This window comes from Lampetra fluviatilis, chromosome 19 (assembly GCF_964198595.1).
Source record: "Lampetra fluviatilis chromosome 19, kcLamFluv1.1, whole genome shotgun sequence".
NCBI classification, from domain to species: domain Eukaryota; kingdom Metazoa; phylum Chordata; class Hyperoartia; order Petromyzontiformes; family Petromyzontidae; genus Lampetra; species Lampetra fluviatilis.
The window spans coordinates 7,421,934-7,442,244 of NC_136293.1; the positions used below are offsets into that span (position 1 = coordinate 7,421,934).

A 20,311-nucleotide genomic window follows, 5' to 3' on the forward strand; every position below is an offset into this window, starting at 1 on the left:
CGTCGACGTGTTTGCGCGCAAGTAACTAGTGTTGCATATGCTAACGTATTGGCAACTGCGATCGTGCGTGCGTGGGCCAGGTGTGCGAGATGGACCTGTCGCGCCAGCTTCACGCCTACGAAGTCGAATACCACGTGCTGCAGGACGAGATGGCGCTGCAGGAACCAGGCGGACCGTCCTCCTCCTCCTCCTCCACCGGCACCGGCGCCGCCTCCGCCGACGCGGAGAGGCTGGAGAAAACCTGCCTCTCCCTCAAGCGGCACAACCAGGATCTGGTGGAAGAGCTGCAGGTAGGGAACACGTTGGGGGGGGGGGGGGGTGTGGGCACCTCCGATGGCTACACACGTTGCGAAAAAAGTTCAACATACGTACAGGAATTGAACACTCATTTATTGAGAACTGCTTTTTGGATTCAGTTGGTTGTCCTTCCCCCGCACCTCCAATTAGCACGGTTGGCTGCATACGGTGCAAAAGAAGTCCTACATGCACGCATGCATACAAGGTGGCAGGGATTATATAGGGGTTAGGAGACGTATGTATGTATGTTCAACTTCTTTCGCACCGTACGTAGCCAACCTTGCTCATCAGGTGTGCCGTTGAGCCGGCACTGCTCGGATCCTGCGTTCGATTCTGGGTTGCGGCCGTCCAGCCCCGATGGTTCAAGCGGACTTCCCCAGTGTGCCGAGTTGATCGTCTCCTCCCGGATTACTGACGCAGAGACCCATCGTCTTGCGTAGAGGCCCACTGACTCGCATCATCATCATCGTCATCATCAACACACACACACTTACATGCATTTAACACATTCGCACACACACTTGCACGCGCGCACACACTCACTCCCTCGTACACCCACACGTGCATTCGTGCATGGATGAACTTACAATCACATGCACTCACTCGTACATGCATACGTGCACAAGAACACGCACACACACACTCTCTACGTACACACTCACACGTACCCTCTCTCTCTCACACATACGCACACTCACGCACACTCGCGCACCTACACACACACACGCGTGTTCGCGTACACATGCGTGTTCGCGTGCACATGCAGAGCGCGCGGGAGCGCATCCACTGCCTGGAGGGGGCCATGGAGCGCCTGCGTGTGAGCGAGTCGCGGCTCAGGCAATCGGTGAACAACCGCGAGTCCGAGCGACCCGCCCTCCAAGCTGCCGCCCTCTCCTCCTCCGCCTCCTCCTCGCCCACCTCCTCGTCCACCGCCGCCTCGTCCTCCAACGCCTCCTCCTCCTCCTCGTCGCGTCACGCCAAGCTGCCGGGCGGACGCCCCAACGCAACGGATTTGGGCTCCTGAACCTTGACCCACACCCTTGCTTGACCCCTGTCTCGACCCCTGCTTGACCTCTGAAGAATTTTAACCCCCCCCCCCCATAAACGGCGGCTGCACTAGGGGGGCTGTGTCATCACGGGGTTAGAAACAGGGACGGGGTTTGCATTAATGAATTGATTGTTCTTTTGTTTTGTTGGGTTGGTTTTGTTTTGTTGGTTTCGGTCTGGGCGACGTTGCTGGGAGGTTCGGCGCCGGCCGTGGCGTTCGGATCGCGTGCGTCGACGCAGCCGTTCGACTCACAAACGCAGCCAATCGCCACCGCCTGCACACGCGCCCACGCCCCTAAAAAAACGATTATGCCGGATGACAACAACGCACGACAATATACGGCAGAAGCAGGCGGTCGAGTGCTTGGCGGTGTTGTCCAGGCCCTGGGAGTCGCGTGACCTCGGGAAAGACCTGGGCTGACGAAGTGAGAGACGCCATCGATGGATCCCCCACCCCTCGGCTTCGCAGTCCTTAGTCCACGTCGCAATTTCTAAGCAGGAGGAGGTGAAAGAAGTGGGTTGTGGGTGGATGAGGTGGTGGCACAGCAGAAAGTAAAAGAGGTCGGGCGATAGAGAGAGAGCGTGATGGTTTTTAGAAACACTCCAGACGGATCCTGTTGCGTTATCACTGCTGCGTGCCGGTTTTTTTTTTATCGCAATTGCCGCTCGCCGTTGCCGCCCGCCGCCAAACCGTCCGGCACGGCGGACGCTTTCGCTCGACGTCGGTGCGGAAACGTCGGACGTCGCCCGTACGGTTTGGCCCTGAACCCCCGTCGCGGGAGAGGGGTTTCTCTGGGGCGTCCCCCGGCTCGCGACGACGCGAGCCCGGAGCAGTCCCTCCGGCACTGCGGAAGGGTTGAGATCGCACTTCCTTCGATTATGGAAATCGCTCGGAAAGGCCGCTCACAAAAAGCAGAAACTCATCAATTTAAAACCTAAACGGTCCCTGTGCCGTAGATGCGCACGTCTGGGCCGTGACCAAATTACAGAATTTCCTGGACTGAAGCCGACTGATCGTCAGTGTCGCCGTCCTCAGGACATCCTCGGTATTGTTGTTCACGGTAGCAAACTACCCGATGGAAATGCAGCGAGAGTTTTTTTTTGTGCGTGACACGACGGCTACGAGAGAAGAGCCGTTAATTATGTTCCCTTCTCCCCCCCCCACACCCCCATTCGCGTCAAAATCATCGTTTTGTCCAATGTGGAGGGGGGGGGGGGCGGCGGTGTCGAGCGCTAAGAGTCAAAGAAGCTCCGTCACCCGATTGTGTTAACTCGCGGTTGTCATCCGTGGGACAGAATTATCCATTGCGGCGGCCGGCGAAACCGGCGACTTGAAGAAGCAATAAAAACCCCGGGGTGGGGGGGGGCCCACGAGGCCAGGCCTCACTTGCGTTATCCCCGCTTTTGTTTTTAACCCCGGGCCGCCTTCACCACCCCCCTATATACCCTCGCCGTTAACCCGGATAACCGGGAGTCGGCGGCATGGTACGGCGTCGTCTATACGACCGTCGCGTGTCCGCCGTGATCAGTTAACCGCCCCGTGCCCGGTGCGGTGTTGGTGCACGGTGGCGTCTCTAATTCCCTCAAATCCAACCGTTTTGCATATCCGCCCAGCGAGTCAGATATGCGACGTTGCACGGGGAATAATTTCCGATGAATTCACCGCTAATCGGGACGACACGGGATGATAACCCTCCGAGTCGCGACTCTGGCTCGAGAGAAACCTGGAGGCGTTTGTGTATCCGTTCTTCCCGTAATCCACTAATATGCACGTTTTCTCAACGGTTAAGTAGAGTCAATTTGCGGGTAACAGCATCGCGGATAACAGGAAACACGATATTCGTGTGTCGTCCCCCCCCCCCCTTGCCCACAACACGTGTAGTGAGTCTGGTTTATGCTTTCTACCGCTCATCCTCTCCATTGTTATTGCAGTCATTGTCACTGTTTCGCGGCAGCAAACGCAGGAAGGCCTCTGTGGAGGCCTTTCGGCGATGGAAGCAGCAGCAGCAGTCGCTTTGCGAAGCGCCGTCGCAGAGCGGACGCACATTGGGTAAAGGTGCAGCCATGCAGCCCTGCAGCCCTGCTCACTCTCTCTCGCCACTGCTGGCCCAAAGGAGCGTCCACTGCTATTTACGCCGTTCGGCCGACTAAGTTCGGCGCGCTGGCCAGACGCCTTGGAAGGGGGTGGCACTTAATCCACACTTTACCCCAACGCACGCGACCTGCCAACGGACTTCACTGTCGCGCGAGCCATTTGTGCTGCCGGGTGGGCCAGAGGGTGACCATGTTGGTTCCGCGGCCGTGCTAACGTCGCCCCCTCGTGCTCGTACGTTCCACTGGACCTGGTTTACGTCGGCTCCTGATGTAGGCCCGTCGACTGAAACGACGCCGCTGTGGCCTGAATTGTACTGCCCCGCGTGGGTTATCGAGGCGGTTACCGCCGCGCGGCACCGCCCGGCTTGGTGTTTCTGACGCTTCTTCTAGGAGCTGGAATGCGCGAAAGCTCGCCAGGCACGCGGACCGAAACGTCGGACATCCGTGGCGAACAGCACGCTGCTCGACCCGAAATAACGCAGCGGGAGAACCCATCGACTGAATCGCTTTGAAGGCTGTTTTTATTTTTTGTGTCGATTGTAATGCACTGGCTACGTGTTAGCGTAGCGTAGCGGGGTCACCGTCGTCGTTACTGTCGCCTTCACTGTCGCCTTCACTGTCACGCTTTCACAGACGTTTGCACCATGTGCTCTTAAAGGAGAATTCGCCGCGCGCTTCTCATCGGTCATACGAATGAACGAGTAAAAAGCGAATGGTCGTGCGTGGGTTTTTTTTTTTTAAAGTGTACCCCAAAAAAAACAAAATTAAAATACAGACCGTGAATGTTGGGTGCGTGCACCCCACACACCCCCCCCCCCTTCCCCCTGCGCGCTCTCCTCTCTGGGCTCGAGGAAGCTTCCACACGTGCGCACGCATGCGCCCACACGCACCATTCGTACGCCTTGCCTGCCTGCCTCGCCTGCCTTCCCACACACAGCAGGCGCGTGCGTGTGTTCGTTGTTTTGGTTGTCGCCAAGAAGTGGTGGTCAGGGGTGGGTGGGGTGATGTTTGAACCCGTGCGATGCTGATGTTACCATTCGGTGTTGAGGGGTTGCGTTGTGAGAGATGTGCGAAATCACGTGATGGAATTCGAGGTTACCGCGATCATCCCGCTTCGTTTTTGGCCTTTTCCCACGAATGTTATGCCGGTCGCGCGCTCAGCGGGGTCACCTCATAAGGTAGTACAAACTTTCGCAGTTGGAGAACGGTCCACTGAAGCGGACATCACCAAACTACTTCTGAGATCCCTTCGAGAAGTGTCATCGAGCCCACACAGTAGGGGGCAGCACTTTTCTCCTCGTCCCTGCCACATATCCCGTCGCATGACAACAGTCGCACTGATATTTCTTAATTCTCAATAGCTGGCATTTGGCAGAACTAACTACATTTCCACGTGATGGAGGGGGTTTTTAGTGTTTTTTTTTGCGTGCAAGTCATCGATGGCCGGCGCTGACTCCATCGGCGTCCTTCGCCCGACAATCCGCTCCTGCCTTTTGGGAGTTCTCTGCGCCGTAACGAGACGAAGCAACTCAGCGCACGCGGCACGAAATAACAGGAAAAATGATCACGAGAGCAATCGTGTTAAATAGTGAGCGTGGCGCGCCCCGTGTGACGCAACTGTCCGGGGTGCTGCAGGGGTTGAGGCCGTCAAGGCTGGCTTTGGTCACGTGTGGTGTCTGCAGCTCATTTTGTAAGTAAAGCACTCCGCTCCTGCGAAGGAAAATTCGAGTCCCCGTCGATTGGAGCCACGTGCTGCACGTTGGAGGAGAGGAGAGACACTGGCGTTAGGGGAATTAAAAAAAATGATTTGCTAATCGAGGGTTGGGGACGTTTTGAACGTCGGGACAGGACAGCCCGCGCTGTGATGTTGAAGATTTCGAAGAGGGTTCCTCTATCTTCTTGGTTCATTCGGTAAAGTCACGTGACTTTACCGAAAGAACCAAGAAGATGAATCCCTGCAGTCACGAAAGCTTTAAAGGGTTCCTCTAACTTCCAGCTGTCCGCTGCCGCCGGCTCGCCAGTCTTCCCTGACCAAATACGAATGAGATCCAAAACAACCAAAGAATAAATCCAGAGCAACAACAACCAAATATAATTAACAACAACAAGCAAGCAAGCGGACATCGGGAGCAAAAAAAACCTACAAAGTAGAAATCGGGGCAAAAACAACGGAGTTGCGATCAAACATCTACCAACAACAAAAACTGCACAAACATGATCAACAATAAAAAACAAACTCCATTTCCAGTAAAACTAAATTTGGCTCAGACAAATTACTTTTTAGGCGCCGATAGACGTGGAGGTGGCTTTTTAATAAGCGCGCTCCACGTTTTCTGGGGCACACAAAGACATACACACGCACACACGCACACACAAAGACAAACACGCGCACAAAGATAAACGCGCACACACACAAAGACAAACACGCACACACAAAGCGAAACGCGCACACACGGACAAACACAGACAAACACACGCATACACAAACGCCCACACACAAAGACGCAGACAAACACGCCCACGCACAAAGACAAACACGCACACGAGCTGTCTCTGAACACAAATCGGCCGTCTGCGTCACGTGGAGCGCGTTTCACAATCATCAGGCTTGTGCGGCTTGTAACCACTTAATTCGTATTTGGATGGAGCTCAGTGAAAATTGCTTAACTTGTAAATACGTCTCCGCAGCAGGTCGCAAGCCCTGGAGTGTGTGGGGGGGGGGGGGAACTTGCTCTGAAACGCATGAGCAGTTGAATGTAAAACCCACACACGCTACCACGTGCCGAGCGGGTCAGTAAACGCGTGCGTGCGTGCATTCGTGATGAACTCAGGACCGAAACGCCTCTCTTTTTTTGTTTCCACTCCACAACCGAGCCGTGCCAGGGCCGTGCCGAACCATGTTGGCGCTCTGCTCAGAATCGGAATATTGACTTTTTTTGTACTGGAAGAATCCGATGCGCTATAAAGCTCTTTTTCACAGATGTGTAGTAGTGGCGGGTGATAACGTTACAACTCCAAACAAAAAAAAAATACACGATTGGAGGGGGGGCAAAGTACAGGAAATGCAAACAAATTACCCAAAAACATACAATTAAAACTAAACCATCCCCAACCTTACCATGCAAAGCCAAACTAAGGTGCTGTCGTTTTTTCTCCAACTACGGGAACCCGAGACTCGAGGCCTCGGCGCCACCGCCGACGAACGAACGAGTCCAGACACGCGGTCGGCACACGTGACGATCATGGCGGCGAGATGTTAACTCCTGCGTCTGGTATGGAGGAGATTGTGGGTTCTATCCCGACCCTAACGCCTGCTGCTGTATATTTGGATTTTGCGTGTCTCTCTTTCTCTCCATGGTCACGTGAATTTTTATCCGGGTCCTCTGTTTTTTTCCCCTCCACATTTAGAATCAACATGCGTTTAGAGCATTTTTGGCTGCTATAACTTTCCACGTGATGAGCGACTTCGTTGATTTATGATTTGTGGCCAGGTCGATAAAAAAATAAGATATTTCGCTCAGTGAGCCTTACCTGGTAAAAAAAATTCATCCAACCCACAGTCGGATGATTAGCCCTGCACCTGGCCCTGCTTGGCCCCGACCCACAGTCAGATGATTTCTGAGACCCGCATAGCACGGTTCCGGTTTGACACGGCAAATAGCCGGTGGGAAACGACCCGTCCCGAGAGGGGGTCCGCGCTAGCTCGGCTCAGATGTGGCAGTGGAAAAATTGGGTGAGAGTGGCGTGAGCTCGTGGAGTCTCAGAAAAAAAGTGGACGTCCTCATCGCGAGTTTGACCGCGTCTTGTACACAGCATCTTGTGAAGCTTTTAATGTATTTAGATGCTAATTGAATGTGTTATTATTTTGTTACGTTTGTTATTATTATTTGCTGTTGTCTCACTGTGTGCCATAACGACACCGCCGCGCCTCTCCACCGACCTCGGGAAATCGAGAATCGGATTTTTTTTAAATGAAAGCAGAGGCGGCGAGATGACAATGATGATTACGATGGAGGTTGGGGTTAGGGGTAGAGGTTTAGTGTCAGATGGCCAGTTAGGGCATATACGTTCGTGTCGTTGGGGTTAGGCTCTGGTTGGCTTGTGTAGTTGGGGTTCTGGTCTAGACCATTAGTGCCATTGGGGTTTAGGTTCGGATCTGGTTGGCTAGCGTGGTTTGGTTCAGGGTTAGGGTCTGGTTCACGAGTGTCAATATAATTGTGGCTGAGCTTGGCTAGTCTGGTGATTGTTAGGGCTACGGCTGCGGTCTGATTAGCCAGTGTCAATCGAGTGAGGGCTGTGGTTGGGGTCCAGTTGGTGAGTGTGGTTAGGGCTATGGCTCTGATTGGTCAGTGTGGTTAGGGCTATGGCTGGGGTCTGGTTGGTCAGTGTGGTTAGGACTATGGCTCTGATTGGTCAGTATGGTTAGGGCTATGGCTGGACTCTGGTCAGTTTGGTTAGGACTTTGGCTCTGATTGGTCAGTGTGGTTAAGACTATGGCTCTGATTGGTCAGTGTGGTTAGGACTATGGCTCTGATTGGTCAGTATGGTTTGGACTATGGCTGGGCTCTGATTGGTCAGTGTGATTAGGACTGTGGCTCTGATTGGTCAGTGTGGTTAGGACTATGGCTCTGATTGGTCAGTGTGGTTAGGACTATGGCTGGAGTCTGATTGGTCAGTGTGGTTTGGACTATGACTGGGGACTGATTGGTCAGTGTGGTTAGGACTATGGCTGGGGACTGGTTGGTCAGTGTGATTAGGACTATGGCTGGGGACTGATTGGTCAGTATGGTTAGGACTATGGCTCTGGTTGGTCAGTGTGGTTAGGACTATGGCTGGGCTCTGGTTGATGCCTGGGCTCGTGTTTGGATCTCGAGCACCGCGCGCGGGCCCCCAATCAAATCGTTCCTCTCCGAGCACCAACTTCAGCGCTGTTCTCTTCCAGTGTTGCCGCGTCCGATTGGGCCGGAGACCTCTCGCGACAAAAGTTCGACTCGGGTTTCGGTTTGTTTTGACGAAGTCACCAAAAAAGCGCCGTCGTCTGCCAGCGAGACAGATGTTAAAGACCTCGTGACGTCACGAGGCAGTGTTGTATTCTCAGCCATCGTGTGCCATTTAAAGCGAGCTTCGGTCTGGCGTTGTTGGTGGGACCGCCGGTGGGTTCCCGGTCTGGCTGTGCATCGGTAAGTGGCGCTGTGAGGCCAACATTGAAGAGGGAGTCCGAAAGTGGAACGGGGTGGGGTTCTCTGGGCACGGGCAGGAGGAGGTGGCGGTGGTGCGAAGCGGGCGAGCCAATGAGATCCATCGCCCAAACTGGACCCCCGAGCCTCGTTCGCCATGGGGAGCACAGCCCGAACTTGAGACGAACTTTATAACATCGCGACCATGACCCGAGCCGCACTTGTCAAGCAGACTCGATCCCTATAACCCCAGCAACATTGGTCGATCAGACCTGAACCCTAACCACACTATCCAGCATAACCCCAGCACTAAGTCTAGCAACATTGGTCAATCAGACCTGAACCCTAACCACACTATCCAGCATAACCACAGCACTAAGTCTAGCAACATTGGTCAATCAGACCTAAATCCTACCCACACTATCCAACATAACCCCAGCCCTAAGTCTAGCAACATTGGTCAATCAGACCTAAATCCTAACCACACTATCCAACATAACCCCAGCCCTAAGTCTAGCAACATTGGTCAATCAGACCTAAATCCTAACCACACTATCCAACATAACCTCAGCCCTAGATCGACCCCTTAACCGCAACGAGCTAACCAGACTCTATCCCTACCCAAATCCTAACGCCACAATTTGTCTCTGAACGCGACCGCCACCATCGCCAACTTTATCAACTCCCCGCCTCCCTTTCACTCTTGATTGCTTCTCACTTTGGCAGTCACAGCTCCAGCTCACAAGGTGTTAAAAGGGCAGCGATCTCCGCATAGCACTGCTGATGATGATAATGCTGCAGCTGCTGATGATGATGATACTGCCTTCGCGAATGCTGCTGCGGCAAACCCCACCGAGCAAAAGAACACGAGCGGTGATGTGAGCCGCCATTCCTTGCTTGCCTCTTGAATTAAATGTTTGTAATGTACAGAAAGAGACGATGATTCTTCTACCCGTGTAGCCTCACATCCTTTTCGGGGACGAGTGCTGTTGCCGAGCCCGGAATCGAGCGCCGGAGTGGCACACGCGAGAGGGCGGTGGGTGGTCAGCACCACGCGCGACCAGAGGTCGCAACCAGGTACCCGATACCCGTACCCTACCCGATACCCGGCTACCCGTACCCGGCCAAGTACGGGTACCCGTTTGCGACCCTGGTGCGGCCGGGTGCGGGTAGGCCGTGACTCACTGGTGAGTAACCGTTTGGCACTCATTTCGGGTAGGGTACGGGTAGGGAACGGGTACCCATTTGCGACCTTGGTGCGGCCGGGTACGGGTACGGAATCAAAACCCGTTTGCGACCTCTGCGCGCGACCCATCCGCCGATGGGCGCACGCGGCACCGGGTAGTCGGTTAAAGGCCGAGTAAACCTAGGGGAGGTCCTGGACAGGTGCCGATATCACTCGCCACTGATGCCAGCCGTGGCCTGGAATATAATTAAGTCCGCGGGATTCGTGGCGGATTTGCGAAAACGATAGGCGGCGGCGGCGGCTCGCGAACACCGCTTTGCCCTAACAACCTACGTAGGCTACACGGGGGATATTTGTCTTTGTATGTAATATACACGCACGCACGCACACACGTGCACATTAATAAATAAATAAAGACTCTGGACTGGAGTGGATTAGTCGCTAAGTCGTGATGTCTGTGTTGTATGACTAAGTGATCCTTGATAATTGTTTTTTTACCCTTCTATCTGGCAACAAAACTGACACCTTTTTTTACAAGGAGTCATGTTTGCATGGACCACAATACCTGCAGTCATAATGCAAACAAAAAACACAACTCTGATAATGTGCACTGTCCTTGAAGTTGATTGGTCCACACCCGAGAGAGCTTTCCTTAGAGCCTAGTCTCACATGGGTTGGACCAGATGACGCCAAAAGGCGCAACTTCAAGGACAGTGCACACATTATCAGAGTTGTGTTTTTTGTTTGCATTACGACCGCAGGTATTGTGGTCAATGCAAACATGACTCCTCGTAAAAAAGGTGTCAGTTTTGTTGCCAGATAGGTAGGTAAAAAAAACTATTATCATATTTTGTACTGGCAAATGAGGTTCCAATGGTGTAAGTGATCCTTCTTAATCTACCCGCATTGACCAGGGTGGTGAAGTATGGTCAAATAGCTCCGACAGTGTGGATCGACGCACGGCTGTAAAAGTATTACACGGGGTGGCCCAAAAGTCAGGACACACGGGCTTATTTAATTTGTTTTAACACTCACTAAAACATGTTAATTGTTTATTATTTAATTTAATATGTTTTCGATTATCATTATTAATAACTTCGTTTTATTACTGTGGGGTCACCTCAAATCTGTCGATTACAAAATCAAGAACCTAGAATTAATGGAGACAATTCAACATAATATAGTTGATGAATGTTCAATGATTACACCTTTAATCGTTTTTTAAGACAGACCGTGCTTCTTGGACAGAAACTCCCTTGTTAACACGTCGGCTTTCACGACCAATATTCATAATTAAGGTGTTTAGGGTTAGATCGCGTAAGTATAAATGCGTCGTAACCCTCCACCACCCGACACAGCCAATTCGTAAGGGATTTTTGTTACGTAAACAAAAATAGCGATTTGCTCATCTGGCAAATCGCCCGATGATGCTGGATGTAATTACCAGCGAAACGTCGTCATACTCACATTGGAAATGTTGTGGATTTACTCTCCAACACACCGGTGGGCTGAAGTGGTAACTAACTGGTGCGTTGTTTACGTGACAAATCCCGTACTAATTGGCTGTGTCGGGTGGTGGAGGGTAACGACACATTTATATTTATGCGATCTAACCCAAAAAAACCTTTATTATGAATAACTCCCTTCTTCTTCACTCATCTATCTGGATATGAAATTGCCTTCCTGAACGCAGTCGGCAAAATCACGGGGGTCTGGTCTCCACGCCTTCAAATGCCGAGCACGTGAGCATCTAACCTCACCTCACCTCACCCACGAGTGAGTCTTTGAGCTGCAGTGAACCAATGGTTATGCCGATTCGATGTACTCATGTCTGACGTGGCTGTTTTTTCACAATTGCACCCAGTAAAAAAAAAGTAAAAAATGCATTCAATTCGTGCATTAGTGTCAATGGAAGTCGTTGGACATTTGTTAAAATTAACCCGTAAAAACAACGTTTTTCACTATAAATCCTTTATATGCGTGGCATCGGTTTTATTTTATTATTCATTTCTGTTTTTCTTGAGTAAGAGTTTCATTTTTATCACATTGGTATTTTTAATTAAATATGACATTTTTTTTTCCTAAAAAGTGGAAAATTTTGGAAAAAAATTTTCACGAAAATAAATTGTCACGCACAACGAGTCTGTGTGCAAAATGTCAGCTCGATTGGATCACGGGAAGTGGGTTAAAAAACGACCGAAAGATTTGCACGGTCGTAAGCGCGCAAGCAAGTGAACTTAATATAAAGGATTTAAAAATAAATGAAGTCACTTTATGTGATTTGTTAAAATTCCTAAAATAGCTCGGTGTCCTGGCATTTTGACCACCCCTGCATATGCAGTCTTTCTTAATATACGGAGGGTTTTTTTTACGACCAACATTCAGATTTTCAATCGCTTCGTGTCGAGCCTGGTTGTGTGGGGAATTTCTGTCAATGAGTCGCCCGCCCCTCCACCACCCGCCAACGACGCGCCAATTAGGTTGGGCGACGTACGGTGCGAAAGAAGTTCAGCACGCACGTTCGTTGCGTCTCTCCATCCCCGGTGACGTTGCTGAGAAAGCGGAGCCAGAATTGGACTCAAAATTCCGCTGGCCTTTTTCAACTTTCGCGACCAATATCCATAATATAGGATTTTTTCTTGGTTTAATATATATTTTCGCGATGTAACCACTTAAAAAAACCTATATTATGACCGTAACCGGTGTTGCTAAGAAACAAAGATCAATCGGCACGCCTCGTATCCACGGGACGATGTTGATTCCTCGGGTCGTGGAGGGCACGCGAGTCTAATTGACAGCATCCCCTACACACATTAACACATTATGATGCTCAGATATCACTCACCACACTGATGTTAACCTTGGCCCCGAATCAAACTCGTTTCGGGAGCCGGTTTCGTTTCAGTTTTGTTTCAATTTCATGTATTAGGTATAACCCTGTGAGCCACGCGGCTCTTGACTCGGGTGCAACCGCAACAAAACAAAAACACGAACAAGAAACATCTTCAAGTGACTCCACGCAACAGAAAAATCCAGGGTAAAAAAAAACAGCAAAGTCTTCCAGAAGAAAAACACCGTGTTTCAACGCTGTGTGCAGAAATCCCAGTGGGATGCAAGTCAAACAATAACAACCATAAAACAACTTAGATTCAAGTGATGAGGCTAACTTCGTAGCGCAGTTGAGCATTTGTTGCATCACCCATCCACGTCAACCCCCCACGTACTGTACATGGCCCTTCGACAAAGACAAAGGTCCCCCTGACAGCCCTTCAACAGACTTTTGGGGCAGGTGTTGTGAGCGAGAAGCACCGATGAAGGCCGACACGGCACACGAGGGGGCGAGTAGCCAGCTTCACTCCCGGCTGAGTCGACCTAGGGGAGGTGCGGCCACTGGCGTTGGCCGTGAGCGGGAATCGAACTCGGGTGGCCCCGGGTTCGCACCGCCGCTTCCCGCAATCACTCGCATCAACAAAGACAAGAAGATTCCTCTCCTTATAGCACTCGCAGAGTCTTTGGGCAAGTGCTGTTAGCGAGTAGCACACGTGCCCTCCCCCCCCCCAATCTCTGCGCTGACGAGGGATGATGGGAGAGGGAGAAATCTCGTGGGCTCAAGATGCCCGTGTGTGATGTGGGGAGCGGTGGTGTGGCGGTTAGCGCGCTGCGCTTGCGAACCCGCCGGCCCGAGTTCGATTCCCGCTAAATGGCCAACGCCCATTGACGATTATCTGAACCGGTCTTGGGCCTCCCCTAGGTCGACTCAGCCTCCGAATGAGTACCTGGTGCGGTGTGTAAACATCGTCACTGGGGAGACAAAGGCGGTCGGGCGTGGTGCTGGCCACCCACCCCCTCGTGTGCCGTGCTGGCCTTCATAGGGTGCTCGCTAACAGCACTTGCCCCAACAGTCTGTGAAAGGCTATACGGGGGATCTTTGTCTTTTGTGTGGTTGGTGTGTGGCGGAGGATGCAGTGTGTTTTTTTATGTTGGGGGGGGGGACAGGAGGAGACCCCCCCCCTCCCCCGCTTCTCTCCCACCCTCCCAGTGCTTACACGGAATTCCCAGAAGCTCCCGGCTCAAGTTAATTGCTGAATTAAAGTGGTGGCAGGGAGAGGGGGATGGGGGAGAGGGGGAGGGGAGGGGAGGGAGGCAGATCGAGAGGGGAGGGAGGCAGATAGGGAAGGAAGGGTGGGAGAGTAGGAGGGGGAGAGGGAATGGAGATGGAGGGAGGCAGGGAGGGAGGGAGAGGCGAGAGGGAGTTTAGGGTTCGTTGGCGTTGTCAGACGGGGACGAGGGGAGGACGCGGCTGATGAGGAATGCATGTACCCACGTGTGTATACCACGTGTATGTACCACGTGTGTGTACCCACGTGTGTGTACCCCACGTGTGTGTACCCCACGTGCGTGTACCCACGTGTATGTGCATACAGAGAAAACATGGAACGTTGCGCCAATGGTTCCAATCATCATGCCAACGTTGCTGCAACGTTCCATCTTTGCTAGGTATGTGCATGTACCCACGTGTGTGTGTGTGCCCACGTGTGTGTGTGTGCCCACGTGTGTGTGTGTGCCCACGTGTGTGTGTGTGCCCACGTGTGTGTGTGTGTGCCCACGTGTGTGTGTGTGTGTGCCCACGTGCACCTCAGGGGAGTGGTAGTTTAGCGTTGAACGCGCTGCGCTACACACCCGGCGACCCAAGTTCAATTCCCGCTCACGACCAACAGCAGTGACGATTATTTGAACCGGTCCTGGGCCTCACCTAGGGTGACTCAGCCAAAATATTTTTACCTGGTGCGGTGTGTAAACATCGACACTTTGGATAAAAGGGCGGCCAGGCGTGGTCTTGTACCTTTCCGACCATCATAGGTGCTCGCTAACAGCACTTGCCCCAACAGTCTGTTACGGCTATACGGGGGATCTTTGTCTTTGTAAATATGCGGTCGCTACAAAGTGCTTAGTCACGTTTTCCTCTGACCCTCCTCCCGCCCCCACACGTGACCCCCGACCTCTTGCGAAACCCCCACCCTCTCTATCTCCCGCAGCCCCCCCCTCCACCACAGCCCCCCCCCTTCCCGGCGGGGGGGGGGCTGGGGGGGGCGGTGACTGTTCGCGTGCCAAGGGTCGCGCACGCGGCCGGACCGCGCTCAGAGTCCGCTGCTAATCATTAACCCGCTGGGCGAGGACTCGAACCCGGAGCGCCACACCCTGGGGAAGAACCACGCCTGCTGTGCGTGCTATGCGGGGTGGGGGAGTCAGAAGGGGGGGCTACCACCCCCCCCCCCCATTATTGGAGCCGCCGCGGTGGGGAGATGTCAACTATCTCGCCTGGTATGCAGGAGGTCGTGGGTTCGATCCCGATCCTAACGCCTGCTGCTGTATGTTTGTAGTTGGCGTGTCTCTCTCTCTCTCTCATCAACATCATCATCACGGTGGCTAGGAGATGTTAACTACCTCGCCTGGGGTGCAGGAGGTCGTGGTTCGATCACGATCATGACGCCTGCTGCTGTATATTTGGAGTTTGTGTGTGTGTCTCTCTCTCTCATCATCATCACGGTGGCTAGGAGATGTTAACTACCTCACCTGGTGTACAGGAGGTCGTGGGTTCGATCCCGATCCTGACGCCTGCTGCTGTATATTTGGAGTTTTCGTGTCTCTCTCTCATCATCACGGTGGCTAGGAGATGTTAACTACCTCGCCTGGTGTACAGGAGGTTGTGGGTTCGATCCCGATCCTGACGCCTGCTACTGTGTATTTGGAGTTTGCGTGTCTCTCTCATTATCACGGTGGCTAAGAGATGTTAACTACCTCGCCTGGTATACAGGAGGTCGTGGGTTCGGTTCCGACCCTGACGCCTGCTGCTGTATATTTGGAGTTTGCGTGTCTCTCTCTTTCTCATCATCATCACGGTGGCTAGGAGATGTTAACTACCTCGCCTGGTATACAGGAGGTCGTGGGTTCGATCCCGACCCTGACGCCTGCTGCTGTATATTTGGAGTTTGCGTGTCTCTCTCTCTCATCATCATCACGGTGGCTAGGAGATGTTAACTACCTCGCGTGGTGTACTGGAGGTCGTGGGTTCGATCCCGATCCTGACGCCTGCTGCTGTATATTTGGAGTTTGCGTGTCTCTCTCATCATCATCATCACGGTGGCTAGGAGATGTTAACTACCTCGCCTGGTATACAGGAGGTCGTGGGTTCGAACCCGATCCTGACGCCTGTTGTATATTTGGAGTTTGCGTGTCTCTCTCTCTCACCATCATCACGGTGGCTAGATGTTAACTACCTCGCCTGGTATACAGGAGGTCGTGGGTTCGATCCCGATCCTGACGCCTGCTGTACATTTGGAGTTTGCGTGTCTCTCTCCCCACGGTCGCGTGGATTTTTTTTCGGGTCCTTCGGTTTTTTCTCTCCACCTTTGTCATGAACATGCGTTTCGACTATTTGGCTGCGATACATTTCCACGTGAAGAGCCCCTTTGTTGGGCTATCATTTCTGGCCAGGTCGTTTCGGAAAAAGAGCTGTATAGCTCAGTCTGCCTTGCCTGGTAACATAAAAAAAATTGTTTAGTAGTTTTTTAAATAGTTTAGTTTAACGTCGCCCCCCCACCCCACCTCCCCGTAAAGGAAGACGTGGATTTGAGAAGGTGCGTGAGTCACGGGCATTATGTTGACTGAGAAGGAAGCCCCCCCCATCAAGGCAACGGTATCATCGGCGGCGTTGTGGAGAATACAAATGTGGTGTAAGAATTCACAGACACGAGGAGGAGGTACTCTCTCTCTCTTTATTCCGGCCTTCACAGCCTCAGGGGATAACCACACACGGGATCGGGACAGCCAACACGCTGCCAGACCCACAGCTTGACGAGGGCGATGATCACGATGACGAGTTCCATTCCAGCTCGCAGCAGCCCCGACTGTGAGTGGGAGTTCGTCCTTTTATCCTCCCCAGCGTGGCCAGGCTCCGCCCTCGGGCCCGCACCCCTCTGGATCCCCCAGAAGGCTTCGTGCCTTGCCCACGTGTCCAACTGCATGCCCGTCTCTCCGCATCGTACTACACAGCAGGACACGCAACAACACAAAGGTTTTGCTGGCTGTATGGATGGCAGGACGTCACGCCCCAGAGCGAGCGGCGGGACGAACGGACGGACAGGATGGACGGTCTGTCACGTGCAAATGACGTGCGGTGCTGCTAGTTGACGTATACCGTGTGTATGAAGATTAAAGTGTGTGCCTCATTCGATCCGTCGAACCAACGAAACCGATACAGAGGTCTGCTGCTGAAATGACACACTCCCAGAAGGCCCTTGGGCCGAGGGCTTGCGTGAGGAGCACTCCTCGTGATGCCGGGAGACATTATCCGCTTTTTTTTTATTTTGTTGAGATTTTTTTTTTTTAACGGAGCCTACGCCGCAGGACGCTTCGCGTAACTGCAAGGGCAGTGAACTCGGCCGAGCTCAGCACCGCCGCCGAGGAGATGGAGCGGAGCCATCGAGATCAGCTCGTGGTGTTCGGGCGCGACATTAGTTGTGCCGCACGACCGCGAGAGATGGCGACGACTTGGGGAGGCTTTCATCCAGCAGTAGATCGACCATGGCTGATGATAGTGATGGCTTGGGGAAGACATCCATCCAGCGGTAGATTGACCATGGCTGATGATGATGATGAAGGATTCATCACAGCTCCGCACACGTCTCTCTGGACTTCCATTTGGCCGAGCGCCTTCGCATTAACGAGACAGATTTCACCCACCACGTGGCCCTGCGTCCACGTCTCCGGGCATGCTGCTCTCTCGATCGCATCGCATCTCGGAGCGTAGAGCCTGGTTAAGTGCTGCTCGTGTGGGCAACCCTCCTCCTCCCTACCCTCTCTCTCTCTCCCCGATGTGCCAGGAGGCGGCGGTCAAGCGATGGGTTCGGTCCGCAGATAGAGCTGGTCCGTCCACTCGCTGACACTGAGTGTGCGGATTGCATCCATCTGTGCGGAGCTTTCGAGCGTTGTGCTTCTCGTGTGCGTGGTGATCTGCAATGGAGATTTAAGGCCAAACGTCCGAGTGGAGCAGCAGCAGCAGCAGCACGAGCCTCGTGATAAAAGAGATTCTCAAATGATACTCTTTAGTTCTGTCGGTAAAGTCACGTAGGTATATCGGGGCCGTCCATAAATGACGTCACGCGATTTTGGACGATTTTTTACCCCCCCCCCCCCCGTCGTCACACGGCGTCACAAAATGTCAGACCCCCCCCCCCTCAAATATGACGTCACAAACCTCTGCCCCCCCCCCCCCCCAAAACCATATTTCCATTTTTAAAATAAAACATGCTTCAAATCGCTTTAAACTATTGTCATTGTAGTGCGTATTTAATATGGCGCTGCACTCTGATGTTGTAGGAGTGTTGTTATAACAATTCGTGTTGTTATAACAATTCTATATTTATTTAAAGTTGCGCATTTTGATATGACGTCACATTTCTCAACCCCCTCTCCCCCTCGTCACACATCGTTACAAATGTCTGACCCCCCCCCCCCAGGTGCGTGACGTCATTTATGGACGGCCCCATACCTACGTGACTTTACCGAAAGCTTCAAATCAAGATTATTCTCAAATTAATTTCCAAAAATGTTCAGCCATATACCCCAGTGGCCCAGCAGCATCAGTGTGTATTACCCATCCACACGTGTGCACACGTATGCACACGTATGCACGCAGTAACACAGACAAATGCAAAGATCCCCCGTATAGCCTTAACAGCCTGTAGGGACAAGTGCTGTTAGCGAGCACCTCTGAAGGCCGGAACGGCACACGAGGAAGTGGGTGGCCAACACCTCGCCCGGTCGCCTTTGTCTCCCACGTGGCGATGTTGACACACCGCACCAGGTACTCATTTGAGGCTGAGTCGACCTAGGGGAGGCCCGTGACCGGTTCAGATAATCGTCACTGATGTTGGCCGTGAGCGGGAATTGAACTTGGGTCGCTAGGTTCGGACCGCAGCGCGCTAACCGCTACACTACTGCTCCCCACATATACACACACACATACACACACAAAGACAAACACACATACACACACAAAGACAAACATACATACACACAAAGACAAACACAAAGACAAACACACACACAGACATACACACACACAAAGACAAGCACACACACACACAGACATACACACACACAAAGACAAGCACACATACACACACACAAAGACATACACACACACACAAAGACAAACACACACACACAAAGACAAACACACACACACAGACATACACACAAAGACAAGCACACATACACACACACAAAGACATACACACACACAAAGACAAACACACACACAAAGACAAACACACACACAGACATACACACACACAAAGACAAGCACACATACACACACACAAAGACAAACACACACACACAAAGACAAACACACACACAAAGACAAACACACACACACAGACATACACACACACAAAGACAAGCACACATACACACACACAAAGACAAACACACACACAAAGACAAACACACAGACAAAGACAAACACACACACACAGACATACACACACACAAAGACAAGCACACATACACACACACAAAGACAAACACACACACACAAAGACAAACACACACACAAAGACAAACACACACACACAGACATACACACAAAGACAAGCACACATACACACACACAAAGACAAACACACACACACAAAGACAAACACACACACAAAGACAAACACACACACACAGACATACACACACACAAAGACAAGCACACATACACACACACAAAGACAAACACACACACACAAAGACAAACACACAGACAAAGACAAACACACACACACAGACATACACACACACAAAGACAAGCACACATACACACACAAAGACAAACACACACACACAAATACAAACACACACACAAAGACAAACACACACACACAGACATACACACACACAAAGACAAGCACACATACACACACACAAAGACAAACACACACACACAAAGACAAACACAAAGACAAAGACAAACACACACACACAGACATACACACACACAAAGACAAGCACACATACACACACACAAAGACAAACACACACACACAAAGACAAACACACACACAAAGACAAACACACACACACAGACATACACACAAAGACAAGCACACATACACACACACAAAGACAAACACACACACAAAGACAAACACACACACACAGACATACACACAAAGACAAGCACACATACACACACACAAAGACAAACACACACACAAAGACAAACACACACACAAAGACAAACACACAGACAAAGACAAACACACAGACACACACCACACGTGCAGGGGTAAACGCCGCTGTTGCCTGTGGAATCAGTGAAGTGAGTTACGCAAGGAATTTCACTCACGAGTGACTGGCCGAATAGCCCCCCTCTTCCCCCATGCCCCACCCCTGCACACAAAGACAAAGACACACACACACACAGACACACACACAAAGACACACACACACACAACAA

General features: G+C 52.0%; 1 protein-coding gene across 1 annotated transcript in view; it reads left to right on the forward strand.

Annotated features, from left to right (window-relative positions):
- Positions 1-10,223, forward strand: part of TBC1D4 (TBC1 domain family member 4) — an 83,962-nt gene extending 73,739 nt beyond the window's left edge. The window contains exons 18-19 of the mRNA XM_078864911.1: positions 81-290; positions 1,064-10,223. Of these exons, the coding sequence (XP_078721037.1) occupies positions 81-290; positions 1,064-1,321 (468 nt within the window). The 3' untranslated portion in view covers positions 1,322-10,223. The remainder of the gene's footprint in view (positions 1-80; positions 291-1,063) is intronic.
- The last annotated feature ends 10,088 nt before the right edge of the window (positions 10,224-20,311 follow it).